Consider the following 19,028-nt stretch of genomic DNA (forward strand, 5'->3'; position numbering starts at 1 on the left):
ACACGAAGCGGCGCTATAAACTTCCTGGTTAAAGTTCAAGCCCGCCCCCTGTTACCGTAAATCCTCTAGTATCCACGGCAGGAGATGTGCGGGGATTTAGGGTGTAACGTGTATAAACGAAACCAATTAGCCAGGCCTTATTGGTTTAACCAAATAGTGACCAAAGTTTGCCTTGAAATAAATTTGCGATACATTTAGATTAATTTGATCAGTTTATAGAAAACCAAAATATGTATGGTTCTATCTCATTAAAAGCATAATTATGGTACTTTCTTATGTTCAGCAATCAAACAAGCTTGTCTTTATCTTTTTATTTTTTAATGGGAAATACATTTGTAGATTTTAAGGCAAAATTTAACACTAAAGTATTTTGTAAGAAACATAACGGTGGTTTATATGTGCTAATTTGATAACTAAATAAAAGGTGGTTTTCCCACACTAGACTTTAGATTAGATTAGATTTAGATTCAACTTTATTGTCATTGCACATGCCAAAAGTACAGGGCAATGAAATGCAGTTAGCATCTAACCAGAAGTGCTTATGCAGTGAAATAAACACATATATAAATATGTATAGTGCACATTAATAAATAACTGTTGTTATAAGGTGCAGGTCAGATATGAATGAATGATAATATATATTATGAACAAATGAGATGTGATTATATAATTTACACAGATTTACAGTATATACATGGGTGATTGCAATATTTACATGAGTGTGGAAGTATTTACAGTAGTGCAAGGAAGTAGTTAAAGGTAAAATGGTAAAAAGTCCAGTGGAAATATATTATGTACAGACTTGTAGTTCTCACAACCGATCTTGGTCTCAAAACTACTTTTTTGTGGTCTTGGTCTTGTCTCAGTCTCGGGTCTCTGGGTCTCGCCAGGTCTCGGACTCGGATAATTGAGATGCCGTTGCACCAAGGTGACAGAATCTTTTGATCACCAGTTCTTCCTCTTGTTAATGTACAGTTTTGTAAAATATTAGAATTTTGCATTTGATTTCATGTTTTGGTGCATCTGCATGTGTGTCTGTATTTAATTACAGTTGTGTTTATAACGGCCTTGTTTGAATAAATATATGGCATCATTGGTCTTTGAATAATATTTGCATATCGTTGTGATTGATTAGGCATTAGGTCATTTATATGCCATTTCAGTGATGCTGATATACGGTATAATCTGGCTACTATAATGGTAAATAATGCAATTTCAAGTCGATAATTCTGTGTATGTTTAATATTTAAAATTCAGGTTTCATCTCCAAATTAAGTACAATTTAAATCAGTAACATTTACTATTCATTAGACTTTTCTGAGGCGAAGGGGGGTGTTGGAGGCTGGTTATTTTGTTAGATGACTTTGACCTACTAGTTAGTAGTCGTGTCAATCCTTAAAAGCACTTGAGTCCTCCAATAGTGTAGAAACAGCAGTAGTGCAGTTGCCACACATATCTGATCTCAGCTGATGGATGAAAACATTTATAGTGAGTTCAACATCATCATCCACTTCTCTGTGTTATTGAGCTGCAGTTGAATACAAGCTCATATGGAAACTAGCTGAACCAAGATGGTGCGGATTTTCTACAACTCACGCAAGATTGGTCTCAGTCTTGAGCTGAACTAGTCTTGGTCTTGGTCCTGGTCTTGACACTTTCTGGTCTTGGTCTTGTCTTGGTCTTGACTATACTATATTACTATACTACTAATACGTCATTTAGCAGACACTTTTATCCAAAGCGACTTACATATGAGAGAACGTGGCCTAAAAACCCACCTTTTTAAAAAGCCTTTTCCGGCTGATTTTTATTCATGGTTGATTTTAACTTGTAGCACTTTGAGATTTGTTTTATTAGTGAAAATTGCACTAGAAATAAAATGTATTATTTATTAACAACAGAAGCATAAAATCACATAGGAGGGGACAGCTGGATAAGTGCTGGTCAGACTGCTGAGAGTCCAGTTGGACACAGGAGCTGTCTCGCCAGTGCTAGAATATGTTTTTTTTCTGTTTTTTTTTTTTTAATAAGAAAGCTACGTCTAAGAAGAAATCATCTTGTCATAAGTGCATGCATCTTACTAGATGCCAAAGTGCTCCTTAAAGAGCTGAGTCTTTAGCTTGCTCTTAAAAGTGGGTACAGACCCTGCAGATCGGACAGTTCGGTACTGTAGGTCGTTCCACCATTGGGGAACAATGGAGAAGAGTCTGGCTACTGATTTCACCCACGTGGTGGTGGAAGCACCAGGCGTCTTTCACTGGCTGAGTGGAGCTGTCGAGAGGGAGTGTAGCTCTGAATCAAGTAGTGAAGTTATTGAGGAGCTGTTGGGGTAAGTGTTTGGTAGCTAGAAGCAAAGCTTTGAACTTGATGCTGCAACTGGATGCCAGTGCAGAGAGATTAGCAGCGGAGTGACATGAGCTCTCTTGGGTTGATTGAAAACCAGACGTGCTGCTGCATTCTGGATCATCTGTAGAAGTTTAACTGAGCACGCAGGGAGGAATTACAGTAGTCATTACGTGACATGACCAGAGCTTGAACCAAAAGCTGACACTCTCTGGTGTTGGAAGTGTCTTGGTCTCGGTTTAGGCGGTCTTGACTACAAGTCTATCCCACACTAATATGTGTTTGGAAACTGGACCATATTACACCAGTCATGAAATCACTACACTGGCTTCCAGTGAGTCAAAGGATAGAATTGCTGGTCTACAAAGCACTGAATGGTCTTGGACCAAAATACATGCTTGATCTGTTAGTTCCTATGAAGCTCCCAGACCCCTGAGGTTCATCTGGATCTGGTTTGTTGTGGTTCCAGAACCAGAACCAAGCAAGGTGAGGCAGCGTTCAGTTATTCTGCTCCTCACCGGTGGAACAAACTTCCTGTAGACCTGAGGTCTGCTGCAACTGTAGATCCTTTAAATCAGGCCTAAAAACATTACTGTTTACTGAAGCGTACTCCTAAATTAAATACTTACCTGCTGTACTCTACTGCCCTTATTTTTAACAACTTGTGCTTTTTATTATTTTACCTCTTTTCTTATCATTTTATTTAATTTATTTGGTATTTACTGTTTAATTGTATCTTGCCGCTATTAAAGTTTATGTAAAGCACTTTGAATTGCCTTGTGTTGAATTGTGCTATATACAGAGGTGTCAAGTAACGAAGTACAAATACTTCGTTACCTTACTTAAGTAGAAATTTTGGTTATCTATACTTCACTGGAGTAATTATTTTTCAGACGACTTTTTACTTTTACTTTTACTACTTTATTTTCACGCAATTATCTGTACTTTTTACTCCTTACATTTTAAAAACAGCCTCGTTACTCTATTTCATTTCGGCCTTTAAAATAAAACTATCCAGTTAAATTGCTCCATCCGGATAGAGTGAATTTGGTTGTGGTTGTTTCAGATGTTCTTGTCCAGTTTTGTTCTTACATCCGTTCCCTCAGATTCCTGCAACTAAACTTGGATGTACATTCCAATAAAGGTTAGGATAAATGATAACATGCCTCTGAAGTTTGACTTTTTGCACCATTACAATACTTATAGGCAACTAGTCATCATATCTCCTGCTCTCTGAAACATGTTAATGCTCAATAGTACACATATATGCTTCTTTAATATATTTGCATTATACTAAGATGCATTCATTTTCAATGGCTTTTGTCCTTAATGGCTTTTCCCCCCCTTACATTACTTTTACTTTTATACTTTAAGTAGTTTTGAAACCAGTACTTTTATACTTTTACTTGAGTAAAAAACTTGAGTTGATACTTCAACTTCTACAGGAGTATTTTTAAACTCTAGTATCTATACTTCTACCTGAGTAATGAATGTGAATACTGAAGACACCTCTGGCAATATAAATAAATTTGCCTTGCCTTGTTGTGCAGCGAGTTCTTCCTTGAGCGTTTATACTGATATTTACGGTGTTATGCAAGTGTTTTTTTCCCTGCGGTGTTTTTACATAAGTGCACTGGGACAGGGTGCACGCCGGCCGGTCCGACCCGGTACCTGTGTTTTCAGTTTCCCCTCGACATGTCAGTCCTCACATCCAGACTGTGCCCGCTGCTCCGGGCGCAGCTCGGCCTTTACGCGGCCCCAGGACGCGCGGCGGCCCGCGGCTTCTCCTGCTCCGTCAGCTGTCCGCAGCTCCGGGCGGCCGGTACCGGTAAACCCGGCTCTCTGACGGGTAAACTGGACCGGTTCGGGGGGGTGACGGTGAACCTGGACGAGCTGGGACTGCCGCCGGACATCAGCGAGACGTCGTTCAGCGCGCTGCTGCGAGGTGCGTAAAAGCGCACGACCCGCTGTCCTTTAGGAGACGCAGCAGTGAAAACATCACCAAAGGAACATCATGTCCTCACTATTGGTGCCTGGGATTTTAACCTCACCGTTTAAAAACTTATTATGTTAAGAAATATTCCCAAAAGTACTTATTAAGAGTTTTTAAATACCCAAAACCACAGTAACATAAGTGTCATTTTGTTTGGACAGGTGATATTCATTCAGTCATTCGCCTTTATTTAACCAGGCAGGTCATTAAGAACATTCTTATTTACAATGACGGCCTGGCAAGAGACAAGGAAGTGGTTTAGGGAGTAAAACAGTAAAATTGTAACTCTACAAAGGTAGAAACCCATTAGGGAGCATTTTTTTGGCAAAGCAGCAGAAATGGTCAGAACACCTGTACTTTTTTCAGATCGGTAGTGTAGTGTCACGTGACTGGAGGACAGACGTCCTAGGACAGATGAACTTCAGAGGACCAATCAGATTGCAGCTGGTGCCGAAGCCCCGCCCCCTGTAACGCCCCTTGCTGTTCAGTTTTATTCACAGACAGATTATCAATCAATCAATCACATTTTATTTGTATAACACCTTTCATCCAGGTACATGAAATACAAAGTGCTTAACATTTTGACTGAAAAATAAGCATAATAAAAACAAAAATAGAAACTGGGAGACCAATGCACACTGACTTATACAATATAGTTAATTAAAATTAAATAATGATAAAAGTTCAAGAATTAAGGCTAAAAAATAATCAGTCCACAACAATAAAATATAATAATAATAAAAACATTACAAGAAATACATAAATAAATAAAACAAATACCTCTAAAAAATCTCTACTTTGCCTAAAAGTGCAAATATTTTGGAGATTTATTTTCAATGTCATTCAAGCTTTTATGTCTTGATCATTATTTCAGATTCAGATACCTTTATTAATCCCTTTCCCTTGGGGAAATTGACATCTCACTCACTCAGCACTGTTATATGCAAATAAAACACCCCAAAAACCAAACACCCATATAAAGATAAAAATAAAAAGTGCAGTGCCATAGATAGAATTATATGAATTTGACAATTTTTCTTGATTAAAAAAAAAAGCGTTTTTTTTCCACACTGTTGTAAATTTGAAGGTGAAGTGTTGCTTTGAATGGATATTGGCCGGGTTTCCCAGATCAGTTAAGTAGTTCTTAACAGCGAAAGACTTCTTTCAAACCTTCTTAAGGAGCCTGTGAAAGAAAATCGCGTTTCCCAGAGTCGCTCTTAGCTTAAGTATCTCTTTCATTAAGAAGGAAATGAAAGATGCTGCTGACCCAGTCTTTACAACCATCTTAGTGAACAAAGACTCACAGATCCAGCCGCGTCAGGCAAATCAATATCACACCAAGTAATGAGATATTAAAACAATGCACCCCGCACAGATTTTGATCTATTTTATACTTTAGATTTATATTGTTTAGCATTTATTGGTGACAGCAAAGGGGAAAAGAAAAGAAAAATAAGGAATAACCAGTGTGTTCCTGTATATGCTTTATGCATTACGCACAAATAAAACGATCATCATGAATATCATTTATTTGATAATTTGGCTGCTATACAGCATGTTCTCGCTGCAAATCAACCGCGTCACCGTGCGCGAAGCAGAACTGTTTTTATGAACGCATTCGTGCGTCAGCACTTCAGTCCCCTGGACGTGCTGTCGGACCGGGCTGTCAGGCAGCCGGGACACCGATCCTGCCCGAGCCCGAGCACCTATATGTGATGACAGGGAAGCAGCAGCTGAACGGGATCCTTTGATGAATCGTTCATTACAGTCTCAAATATAATCAATGGTGTCGGTTTATATTAAAGAATCTTTTTGCCCAGAAGAAAAAAGAGCGAAGACAACAACCCATAACTATTTTCTTCTCTTGAAAAAACCCACCTGCACCGCGGGCTTTAGGATAAAAAGACGCTACAGCGCGAGTCGGGATGCAGCATCTCAGAAGAAGAGCAGTGGAATACGTGCGAGGCGGGGCTGATCTCCGCAATTTGAAGCCCTCTATAATTGTAAAAAGAATTTCACTTATCACGGGTTCTTTTTGGAACATAACCCCTGCGAAAAACCAGGGATTGCTGTAATTCCACGTTGCAATTTGCGAAACTCGCCTTCTCTTGGCTCATGACCGCTCATGTTTTTGAACGCACACACACGCCCACCACGTTTACTCCCGGTCTCTGCGTGTGGGGAAAGAAAGCCTCACTGTAGCCAGAAATAACGGAGTAACGCACCGTTTGGATGAAAAAGGGTAATTGAATTATATTTATCATCTTAATTTTTCATTATAACGCACAGGCAGCAGGGAATTAGTGCGTTACGGAGCAGTGCTGCATGTGAAAATGCGCTGATAGTGATCAGTGATCGATTTGCCTGGCATCGATTGATTTGGTTTCAGAACCGGACAGCTGCTCCAAAGAGCTTCTGAAAGAGCGAAACTAAAGAACGGTGTTAAGAAGTCATCTGGGAAACACCCGTATCTTAGGGTTCTCTCTTAAGTGAAACCTTCTTTGAACCTCTCTTAAGTCCTTAAGAGAGGTCGGATCTGGGAAACCCGGCCATTGTTTGTTTCCTTTACAAAACGCCATCATGAGTCAAAGGCTTTTATGAGATGAGTGACAAGTCCTTCAATCGTCTCCACTCGTCTACAAATTTATCTTCATTTAGTTGGTAGTGAGTCGTTTTAATAAACAGCAAAACTCTTAGTGAGCCAATAAAGCATCCAGGTTCTGTTGCTGATGTTTAGACATATTTTCTGTTTCTTTGAATGCGTGAATGCTCCTGACTGTCTGGTGTTTGACTCTGCAGAGTCTCTAGAGCGGTGGAGAGCAGACGGGAAGGTGGCGGTGTGGCTGCGGGTTCCCATCTCTCTGAGTCGGTGCGCGGCCGCCGCCGCGGCCCACGGCTTCACGTTCCACCACGCCAAGAGCGACCACGCCGTGCTCGCCCTCTGGCTGGGAGAAGGGGAGAGCCGGCTGCCGAGGTTCGCCAGTCACCAAATCGGAGTGGCAGGTAAAGATCCGTGTCCTGAATGTTCACCTTCCGACCTCAACATCTACCTTCTAACGTTACAGTCTTCTAACCCGTTTCAAAGTCCCAGTCAGCAGGGAGAGTTTCCTCAGTTAGGTTTCAGAAGAAAATCCTTAGATAAAGAAGTTTAATCCATTAAATTAGGAGGACCAAGAGTTCTGGGGCCTCATTTATAAAGCTTGCGTGCGCACAAAGCAGGACTTGAAAGATGCGCACGCCACCTTTTACGCAAAGGTTGGGATTAAAAAAGAAAAAACTAACGGAAAAATGTGTGTATCTCTACGCCAACCCTGACCCTCGCGCGCGCAGATTTTGAAGATCTGGGGAACTGGCGACGCAGACGGTGAGGTGGTGAAATGAAGCTAGATTCATGTCATACTTTTAATGTCATCACATATCAGACTTATAATATAATCACGCTGATCGTGTCCCTCTGTGTGTGAAGCACAGCGTCAGTTAGGACTCTGGTGCTGCTGCAGCCGCGGTGCAGGACACGCCGGGAACCTCCTCGTCACCCACCACGACAACTGGAGAGTGACTGAGGACAGAACAAATAGTGCCGGGCCACTCTACGGAGCCCCTAAAGGGACTCAGATTTTTTTTTTTATATATAATGAGTTTTACGCGCGTGCGTAAAGCCTAAATTATGGTTCCGCGTTAAAACGGCACAGAGCCTACAGCGTAGGCTCTGCGTTGGTGTAACGCAAAACCATAAATCAGCCTTAAAGGTTTCACGCGCGCACGTAAAACAAATTATATATATATATATATATAAAAAAAATCTGTGTCCCTTTAGGGGCTCCGTACCTCTTGGCCTCCACCTCCAAATCACACCACTTTTTTTATTTCTGCCACAGATCTGTCCATGGCACTCACGGCGCTTAGCGCAGCAACGACATGCCACTCACTCACTTTATTTTATACTATTTATATACTATTTATACTTTTACTGTGACCACCAAATAATGTCGTTTTCCTGTCCTCCACCTCATCCACAACATCTCGATCTCAGTCTCCGTGAAATTTAGTGGCACGGTGGCTCGACACGTCTCATTCATCCTTACGCGCAGCAGAAACAGACTGCAGGTGGCGCTGCGCATGCTCAGCCGGCTCATTCATATGCAAATACAGTCATGAACTACTTTGCATTGCCCATTTATGGTAGAAAGTGGGCGTGTAGAGGGCGGGGTATGAGCCGAATTCACGTGCGCAACCTTCCAGCTGGACTGTGATTTATAAAGAGAACATTGCGTGCAGATGTGCGTGCACACGGTTTTATAAATCCAGATTTTTTTGTGCGCACGCCATTTTTGGCTTTTGGGCGCACGTACACTTTTAGTATGAATCCTACGCACTCTTTTATAAATGAGGCCCCAGATAATTTCCTCAGAGCCAGATGTTTGGATGTTTTCCTTTTGGAGTTCTGTTGTATGATTCTGAATTCATTGCTCCTTGAATGATAACAAGCAGTTCTGGGTCAAATGCAGCAAATCCAAGCTAAAGCATGATGCTGCCACCTCCGTGTTTTAAAATGGGTTCAGGAATTCATTAGTTTTCTATTCCAAAACACGTCTTCTTGGTTTCATCCATGTGATCTTTCACTGGAAACTGCAGACAAATGAACTGAGCTTCTGGAGAGCGGAGGTTTCCTCGTTACAGTCACGGTGTTGTCATTAGGTGAATGATAAACATTAAAGGGGGGTTGTATTGACAGAGGTCAAGTCAAATCTCCGACATAATAAAGGAGTATGAAAGCATCTTTCGGTGAGGTATTCAAGTTTTCAGGTAGATCTGACTCCACCCCCTAAAAGTGGCGGCGGCGCTGTAAAAGGAAACTTAAAAGAAGGTCGATTAAAGCACATCACAGACGTAGAAATGATGTCAGCTGGTGGAACGGCACTAAGAAAAGTCAATTTTCTTTATTTTAACCACACTTCTCCTTAAAAATGTTGTAACGATCAGACTAAAAGCACTCAACTGAAACTCCACCTTCAAATTCAGGTCTGATCTCAGGTTTAAACGCACAATATTGGATCAGTACTTTACTATTCACGTCTTATTTGTTTATCTGGGTTCAACTCACAAACTTTGAGGACGCGTCTTAACATCTGATGACGTTTTACATCATACTTCTGTAAAGAGTTGAAAAACTCAAACATCAACTTTGCATATTATAGATAGATAGATAGATAGATAGATAGATAGATAGATAGATAGATAGATAGATAGATAGATAGATAGATAGATAGATAGATAGATAGATAGATAGATAGATAGATAGATAGATAGATGGATAGATAGAGTTACATATAATAATAATATACCAGTGCAGCGCTTCAATGAAAGTGTCAAAGTGTAGATTAAAAGTAAAAAAAAATTAATAAATATGATGTGCAATGTGCAGAAATTATCTCCTTTTCAATTTCTGAATACAGGACTGTCTCAGAAAATTAGAATATTGCGATTTTCTGTAATGCAATTACAAAAACAAAAATGTCATACATTCTGGATTCATTACAAATCAACTGAAATATTGCAAGCCTTTTATTATTTTAATATTTCTGATCATGGCTTACAGCTTAAGAAAACTCAAATATCCTATGTCAAAAAATTAGAATATTCTGTGAATCTTAATCTTAAGCCGTAAACCATGATCAGCAATATTAAAATAATAAAAGGCTTGCAATATTTCAGTTGATTTGTAATGAATCCAGAATGTATGACATTTTTGCATTACAGAAAATAAAGGTCTTTATCACAATATTCTAATTTTCTGAGACAGTCCTGTAAGTATTTTTCAACTTTGTTTCATTTCACCTCTGCATTTGGGAAAAGACTCCACCCAACTGTGACCAGAAAGACAGTTTATTTTAGCTTTAGTGAAATCTCGCGATCGTCCAGCAGAGTGCGGAGTTTCTCTGAGATTCCAGGCTTCACAGAAGAGGAGATGATCTTGATCATGTCAGAACATGTCCAGAGCATCCCTCGGCTCGGTGTGGGGCTGGAACTTCCTGGACTACCCGGATTGTTTCAGGACAACAGAAGTCGCGTGTAATGATGAAACTGAGCACCAGAACCTGAAATCCACAGCTGTTTAGATGATTGTTTCCCTGTGTGTTTCCTGTGGATCCGCCTTGTTTCGGCTTATGAAAACATAAACAATACTGCAAAATGTTGTGCTACAGGACTGTCTCAGAAAATTAGAATATTGTCATAAAGTCCTTTATTTTCTGTAATGCAAAAATGTCATACATTCTGGATTCATTACAAATCAACTGAAATATTGCAAGCCTTTTATTATTTTAATATTTCTGATCATGGCTTACAGCTTAAGAAAACTCAAATATCCTATCTAAAAAAAATTAGAATATTCTGGGAATCTTAATCTTAAAATGTAAGCCATAATCAGCAATATTAAAATAATAAAAGGCTTGCAATATTTCAGTTGATTTGTAATGAATCCAGAATGTATGACTTTTTTGTTTTTTTAATTGCATTACAGAAAATAAAGAACTTTATCACAATATTCTAATTTTCTGAGACAGTCCTGTATATTAACAATGTCGAGAAAAAATAAGTGAACCCCTTAGCATTTACTGGTTTTCTGCATCAATATGTATTTAAACTGTGGTCTGATCTTCATCTAAAAGTCAAGTACTTTCTAGTGTCTTTGTTGAACCGACGCCCAAACATTCATACCGCTGGAGGACCAACCGCATGGGAACTTACTGGCTTATTACATCAACAAAAAATCATTTAATTAGGCTCAGTAGTTTACAGATCCGGACTCTGTTTAATGAAACCAACTTGCAGGCATGTTGTTGAGCTACTTTGATGACTAAAACATTTGGAGTTTGCTGTTCAAAAGAAGCATCTGAGGTGAACAAGAAAGAGACCAGGAGTAGATGATGTGCTCAAGGCTGGAAAGGGAAACAAAGTAATCAATCCATCAGTCTATATTTAGACGAACTGTGCTGAGATTACTCAACCTGGCCGAGATGACTCCAAATGCAGAATGTAGAAGCTCCTGCACTAAAAAAAAAAACCCATTGCTGCTTCCTTAGTGCACACGGATGACAAAGTTTTAAGCGGTCTGATGAAACTAAGGGCCAATCTCAATGTTCACCCTACTTTCTACCACTAGCCCTAAAAATGAAGCCACAAGGGTTAGGGCCCTTGTAATGTTCCCTAGGGATTGGGACACCACTTGCTACGTCACTGCGTGGTTTACGTTCGGGTACGTAAGCGACTGGGTAGTTACGTTTGCACATACGTCACACCATATCAGGAAGGCCAGAGCTAAAAGCTGTTTAAATTTCCGCTGTAGCGCTGTTAATATGCCACTTTATTAAGTTTTCATATTTTTCAGGCGTAAAAGTAACCGTTAAGATCCCCAACCTGGGCTCAGTTTATCCAAATAACACCTGTTTAGAAATTTGCTCCGATGTTTTCGGGGATGAGAAGAGCCGCCGGCGATTTATGGTTTCGCGTTAAATTGAGGCAGAGCCTACGGCGTAAGTTACGCGGCGACGCACACTGTACGACGCGTGTCGCCGCATAACCTACGTCCTAGGCTCTGCGTTGGTGTAACGCGTAACCATAAATCAGCCTTTATTCTGGCGAGATCTGAAAAAACGAGCAAGCGAGTGATTATGTTCATCCACTGAGTGAATATTATGAAAGTAAAATATATATTTCTCGCTAGAAATGTAATCAAAACGCATTTTTATGCAGAAACTAACTCAAAATATTGATTTTATTCATTAAAAATGACAAATGTCCGCCATGTTTTTTTGTTTGATTCAGTCTGCAAATGATGACGCATTCTGGGAAATTTCTCTAGCCCTCGGTCAGCGAGTCAGCATCTGAAATCCCTCGCTGTGAAGGGCTAGGTTCATACACCCTACCCCTCGATATCAGAATCAGAATCAGAATCAGAAAAAGCTTTATTGCCAGGTCAGACATAAATCCGACGAGAGAACTTGACTCCGGTTTACACCGATGGCACCATTAATACGGACGCCATTTTTAGAGGAAGGATGACACTGGGATGGGGGGGAGGAGGGAAAGAAAAGGCATCTTCACACTGTGTATTAATATCTAGTGTCAAGGTGCAAAAAAACTCCTCAGCACAGAAAAGCAACATACACACAACAATACAACATCAAGCTTATGGGTAAACGATATGGCCAGGTCGGGGGGGGGGGGGGGGGACCCGGCACAGGTCCTCCAAGTGAGGGCCGCGGCCATTGCCAGCTGGCGCTCCAACCCGGAGCCTGTGTCAGGAGGGGCTGCTGATAAGAGGGGGGTGCCAGGAAGGCGTTGAATATGGGGAGAGGGGGGTGTGTCAGTGTGTGTGTGTGAGAGTCTGTGACGCGATAAGTCCGAGAACCTTCGCCCAGAGTGCAGACAGTTCTGGGAGGGAGATCCGCAGGTGTTGTGAGAGAGGGGGAGGGTTGAGTTGGGTGCAGAGCGTCATGTTTACATTCCTCCAGGGAGATTGTGACGAAGCGGCCTGCCAAGCCGCTCCATCAAGACCAAATCTAATCAACAATTTGCAGGCAGCTCAGTAATTTTCCGTCTGCCTTTCAGTCTTCTGGTTCCTCAATAAACTCTGATCAGACGAAATTGTGATCAATCAATTCCGGCAAAGCTGAGCTCCCAGCTTCTACATGTTGTTATCCATCTTGTTGATGAGCTCAAAGACCCCCGCAGGCCTGCGGTTCTGCTCGAGAATCGCATCCAGCTTACGGGCCTGCTCCCCCAGCGTAAAAGTCAGAGCGCTGATCGCTTTGCTTGATCCATCTGCCACGTCCGGCAGCCTGGAAAAGTGGCTGAAGGAGGCCGCCGACGACTTACGCATATGTCGATACATCAGGAAATCCCCACCTCCGATCAAGGAGATAATCAGGAGAAATCCTGCGATCATAAATCCAAATATGCATCCTCGATTGACAATATTGCCATACACAACGGCTTCCACGCCTTGTACGCGTCCATTGTGTATCCAGCAAAGAATGTCCCATTAGGGCAAGAGGGCTCCCTTACCCCCAGTCTTCTTGTTGCAAAAATTTGGTCAATGGTGCTGAGAGACCAGTTAATCAATTCCATGATTGTAGAGTTTCGGAGGAGTGAAAAGGGGAGACTCTGAAGACGAGACAGGACAAAAGCAGCAGCAGGGCATATAAGGAGGAAGAGGAGTAGAAAAAGCATCCGCCTTCACTGAGAGCCGGAAGTAGTCGAAGCCCACTACCCCTACATGCAAAGAGGAATTGGGACACCACTACCTTCACGGGAACGTGCAAAATTTAGGGGTAGGGCTGAAAAGTAGGAGTAGGGGGGGGATTGGAACTGGCCCTAAAGCTCTTCAGAGCATCATCTCGGCAGGGAAGCAGGAGCGTCATCACTCAAACCTGCTTAACTGCTCCGGGGTCGCTGACCACTTGCCATCTTTGAGAGGAAACGGTGATCTGGAGTGTGGAGGAAAGACAGACGTGTCTGGGCTGAAGTAGCTCTGACAGGAAGAGGGAAACAGTCTGGGTCTCTGCAGATGAAGTACCGTCTGGAGGTGAAAGTGGCGTAAAAGCCCTGCAGTGTTGGAAAATATACTTTATGGTAAATTAATAAATCAGGTTGATTTATAAAAGGGATTGCATACTTTTCCTTGCAGTGTATTATTTCTTAATATTTAACCTCCCTGGTAGAAACCGGGCCTCCTCCAGCACCATGTGGTTCCGGCACCAGGGATGACATAAATTTCCACACAGGAGTCCAAGTCGGGCCTTTAAGTGTACCCATCCCTCGTCACGCATCGGTGACATTTATTTAAAGAGGTCGGTCTGTCAGACGGCGCATCAGGAAGAGAAAGTGGCCAGTTTCCTTCCTCTCCTCCTTCAGAGCTGTCAGCACGCGCCCGGTCTCGCTTATTCACTACCTGCTGGGGGAAAAAGAGTAATATCGCATGATGAAGTGGGACATTCAGTGGATTCTCCAACACAGCTGAGTCACCAGTTATTATTTGTAGCTCTGCAGAGTAAAGTATTATTTTTCCTTTCCGCTTGAACTGTTGCTATATTAACCCCGTTTCCTCCAGAGAATCAGAGTTAATGGTTTAGTTTTGTACACAGTGTGTCCTATTGGGTTTTCTTTATAAAATTTTCATTTTTATTATACCTAAGAGCAACTTTATAAAACCTAATTTATATAAATACTGCGGAGAAACCTGTGAATTTAAATACTTCCAAAGAGGAAATCCTTAACAGATATTTAAATCCACTGCCCGTCTTCTGCTATAAATGTCTAATAAAGTCCTGGTCTCGCGCTGAAGTGCCCTTGGGCAGGACGCTTTGCCCCAAAGGCGTCACAAACCAGCGTTTGTGGTGCTGGTTCCAACCCCGGATAAGTTGGGGAGGCTGTTTCAGGAGGGCATAAACATGTGGACCACGGTGACCAAGATGTTTCTTATTTCATCATTTCAGACTCAAACTTCAGCTGGTTAAAACTTGATGATGTAAGAGTTTACGGGGCGCAGCAGATTAAAGGTAGTGTCCTTGATTTTGGAGAGCTAGCAAGATTTGAAAGTGGCACCTCCTCTAAGCCCCGCCCCCTCCTCGCCCTCCCAGCTTAAATCATGTTAAAACTCTAACCAATCCGTTTCATTCGGTCCAAATGAAACGGATTGGTCCAGGACCAGAGGCTTGGCAGGGGGGGAAAGAACCAATCAGATGCCTTCATGCCGCCCACGCCCCCCCCTCCCCCCCCCCCCCCCCCCTGTCCCATGCGCGCACTCGCTTCCAGCTCGACGTGTCCACTTCCCACGGGTCCTCCTGGGCTCAGAGTGTCCCAGTGTAACCCCCCTCTCTCCCCTCTGCCACGGACCCCCAGTATGTAGTTATTATGTAGTTATTTCCAGAGCGACTCGGCCCCCGCTGTGTGGGTGAGCGGGGAGCAGAGCCGTCGGTCCGGGCTGCTGCTGCAGGACTCTCCGCCCAGCAGCAACAGCCCGCAGGGACACGTGAAGCCGCAATGAAGCGCCGCAGCTGCTCCGACTCGGAAGCAGTATGGGGGTCCGTGGGGATGGAGACGTTTCCATCCCGGCGAGAGTGGAGAGCGGAGAGCGGGTGGCGGTGCGCTGCAGGCTCTACGCCGTAGCCTACGCCGTAGCCGTGGCTCTAGAGCCTGCAGCGCACCGCCACCCGCTCTCCGCTCTCTGCTCTCCGCTCTCCACTCTCGCCGGGATGGACGCCGGTGGGCAGGTTGCATGTTTGGGTGGGCACAGACCACCCTGCCCCCCCCTAAAACCGGCCTCGCTTACAGGTGAATGAGACATGGGTAGTTTTATTGAAAATGTGCTGTCCAAAATGTCCTGGAAAACTGGACTCCTGCAAATGCGCGTTCCCCCAAAGTTTGTGGGGGCGTGGCTTTGGACGGAGCGCTGACGCGAGGAGGGGGCGGGGCTTAGAGGAGGCGCCACTTTCAAATCTTGCTAGCTCTCCAACATCAAGGACACTACCTTTAATACCGGGGCGTTTACCTGTTGTAGTTTAAATGAGTGACCACCATCCGACAGGACAGGACTTCATAAGGGTGTGTAGAACATGGAAGCTGTTTTTAGGGCTTTTTTTTTTTTAAAACACTATATTTATTGACATTTTTTCAATTATTACAACAATACAGTTATATCTTTTAATAAAATGTACAATAAAATAGAAAAAACAAAGAAAAAACACATAAGCATAGCAGACATAAAGATAAAGAGACAAAAACAACAACCTAAAAAAACATTACACACAAAACTCAAAAGGAAAACAAGAAAAAAAACAGAATCCTCCCTACATTATCATTCAACAGAATCATCCAGTACCGGTCCCAATGGATTACTCCTCATAAAACGCATGAACTGTCCCCAGATTTCCCAAAAGTCATCAGATTTCCCTTTCATTGCATATGTCAATTTCTCTAATGCAAAACAATTTGAGAGTTCTTTGCACCATTGCTTGATGTCTGGTTTGTCTGGGTTCTTCCAAAACAATCCTATTGTATGTTTAGCCTGGAGAAGAGAGTAAGTTATCATACTTCTTCTTTTTACTGTTTATTTTGAAGTTATTAGGAAATATACCTAAGATACACAATTGTGGACAAATATGAATATCTTCTGAGATAATCTGGGATAAGATACCAAGTACGTCTTTCCTGTTTTTAGGGTTTTTTTCTCTCATTTTTTTCTTCTTTTTTTGTTTTTGTTCAGGTGCAGTGGTCGACGAGCCAGCCCGGAAAGGTTCTTGTCGTCCAGGACAAAAACAAGGTGTGTTTTCAACATTCTTGCTTGAGAACACTGTGCGTTGTTGTCAAATGAACAGTTCATCGCTTCAGTTTTAGGACCCAACTGCTCCACAAGTCCCCCGGCCACTTCCCACATGTCGACCTCTCTGTCACTTGTTGATGATTAGTCCACTCTGTTTAGTCACTTGCGTGGTTCCCCATGTTGACCCAAACGGGGGCGGGAGTCAGCTTTTCCCCCTCCCCGCTCGGCTCCAGGGAGCGCCGGCTGACCGAGAGCAAACAGGCTGTTTACGGGAGCTGAATGTGTCGTTGTGGGGATCACAGAGCGCTCCTGTGGAGCCGGCGGCGCGTCCACGGCGACGGAAACCGCCTCGCTTCAGGCCGGAGTCGACCTTTAAGGGACTGGAAAACGTTGCTGGAATTTTGGAGCCAGTGATGCTTTGGGAGATATCTACGGAAGAGTATTAGGGCCAGGCAAGAGAAAAAAATTTGAGAGTGGAAGATTTTTTTTATTGTGCACGCAAAAGACGAAATGTCAAGAGAAAAAAGTCGAAATTTCGCCTTTTTTCTCAACATTTCGACTTTTTCCTCGAAAGTCTACTTCAACATTAATCCCGACTTTTCGACCTTTTTTCTCGACATTTCGACTTTATTCACAAAATATTGACTTTTTCTTGACATTTTGACTTTTTTCTCAACATTTTGACTTTTTTCTCAACATTTCGACTTTATTCATGAAATTTTGATTTTTCTCAACATTTTGACTTTTTTCTCGAAATTGTACTTCAACATTAATCTCGACTTTTCTTTCTTTTTTCTCGACATTTCGACTTTATTCACAAAATTTTGACTTTTTTCTCAACATTTCGACTTTATTCAGGAAATTTTGACTTTTTTCTCAACATTTCGACTTTTTTTCCTGACATTTCAACTTTTTTTCTCAACATTTCGACTTTTTTCTCAACATTTCGACTTTATTCATGAAATTTTTACTTTTCTCAACATTTGCCTTTTTTCTCAACATTTTGACTTTTTTCTCGAAATTGTACTTCAACATTAATCTCGACTTTTTCTTTTTTCTCGACATTTCGACTTTACTCACCAAATTTTGACTTTTTCCTCAACATTTCGACTTTTTTCTCAACATTTCGACTTTATTCATAAAATTTTGACTTTTCTCGAAATTTTGACTTTTCTCAACATTTCGACTTTTTTCTCGAAATTCTACTTCAACATTAATCTCGACTTTTCGACTTTTTTCTCGAAATGCATAATGAAAAAAAAGTGTTCCTCCTCTAAAATATTATTTTTATTTTTCTCCTGCCTGGCCCTAATACTCTTCCGTAGATATCAGACAAGCCTGAGCTGATGTTCACCCGTACACGTGAGACGAATACGATGATGTCGCTTTGACAAACGAGTGTCGGATCTGTTTACAACAAAGAAACATCACGGGAAGATGTAAAAAAAAAAAAGAAAAAACAACATACTGGAGAAAAAGTCTGAATTTCCTGATGGGGGAAACATCTTCTTACAGTGTAAATTTACTGGAAATAAAGTAAACAAAGTGTGGCAACTCTTGATATGTTTGCAGAAGATCAGGATTTATTGCATTAAATGAAGCTAAACTAACCTATTAAATGCCGTTTGGAAGTACAGTATGCCAAATACGTTGAGGTACATTTTTTAATGTTGGTTCATTTAAAGAGCTTATTTCAATTTAACAGATACTGACCTCATATGTTGCATCTCTCGTGCGTCTTTCTGCTGCAATCTCGCAAGAAATTGGCTTGAAGTAGTGATGTGTGGATCAATACTGAAATATCGATACTTCAGATACCAGATCTGTATGCTCTAAAATCGATTCTCAAATGAAAATGCGCTGTACGGTGCGCGTCGCCGCGTAACCTACGCCATAGGGTCTGCGTCGATTTAACGCGGAACCATAAATCGCCGGCGGCTCTTCTCATCCCCGAAAACATCTGATCAAATTTCTTAACAGGCGTTATTTGGATAAACTGAGCCCAGGTTGGGGATCTTAACGGTTACTTTTACGCCTGAAAAAAATATTAAAACTTAATAAAGTGGCACATTAACAGCGCTACAGCGGAAATTAAAACAGCTTTTAACTCTGGGCTTCCTGATATGGTGTGGCGTATGTGCAAACGTAACTACGCAGTCGCTTACGTACCCGAACGTAAACCACGCAGTGACGTAGCAAGTGTTGTCCCAATCCAAGTGGTAGTGAGTGAGGGCTAGTGGTAGAAAGTAGGGGGTGTATTGGGATTGGCCCTTAAACTATCTAAAATACTGTACACCAATTGTTTTAAATTTTCCAGTGACATTAGGTGTATTTGCACAATGTGTCGGAATCAAATCGGTATCGTTG

At 41.9% G+C, this 19,028-nt stretch overlaps 1 protein-coding gene across 1 annotated transcript in view; it reads left to right on the top strand.

Annotated features, from left to right (window-relative positions):
- The first annotated feature begins 4,030 nt into the window (after positions 1 to 4,030).
- Positions 4,031 to 19,028, top strand: part of nudt6 (nudix (nucleoside diphosphate linked moiety X)-type motif 6) — a 17,607-nt gene continuing 2,609 nt past the window's right edge. Inside the window, 4 exon segments of the mRNA XM_061726490.1 lie at positions 4,031 to 4,288; positions 7,136 to 7,339; positions 16,605 to 16,621; positions 16,623 to 16,661. Of these exon segments, the coding sequence (XP_061582474.1) occupies positions 4,039 to 4,288; positions 7,136 to 7,339; positions 16,605 to 16,621; positions 16,623 to 16,661 (510 nt within the window). The 5' untranslated portion in view covers positions 4,031 to 4,038.

The sequence above is a fragment of the Cololabis saira genome, chromosome 7 (genome assembly GCF_033807715.1).
Source record: "Cololabis saira isolate AMF1-May2022 chromosome 7, fColSai1.1, whole genome shotgun sequence".
Classification (NCBI taxonomy): domain Eukaryota; kingdom Metazoa; phylum Chordata; class Actinopteri; order Beloniformes; family Belonidae; genus Cololabis; species Cololabis saira.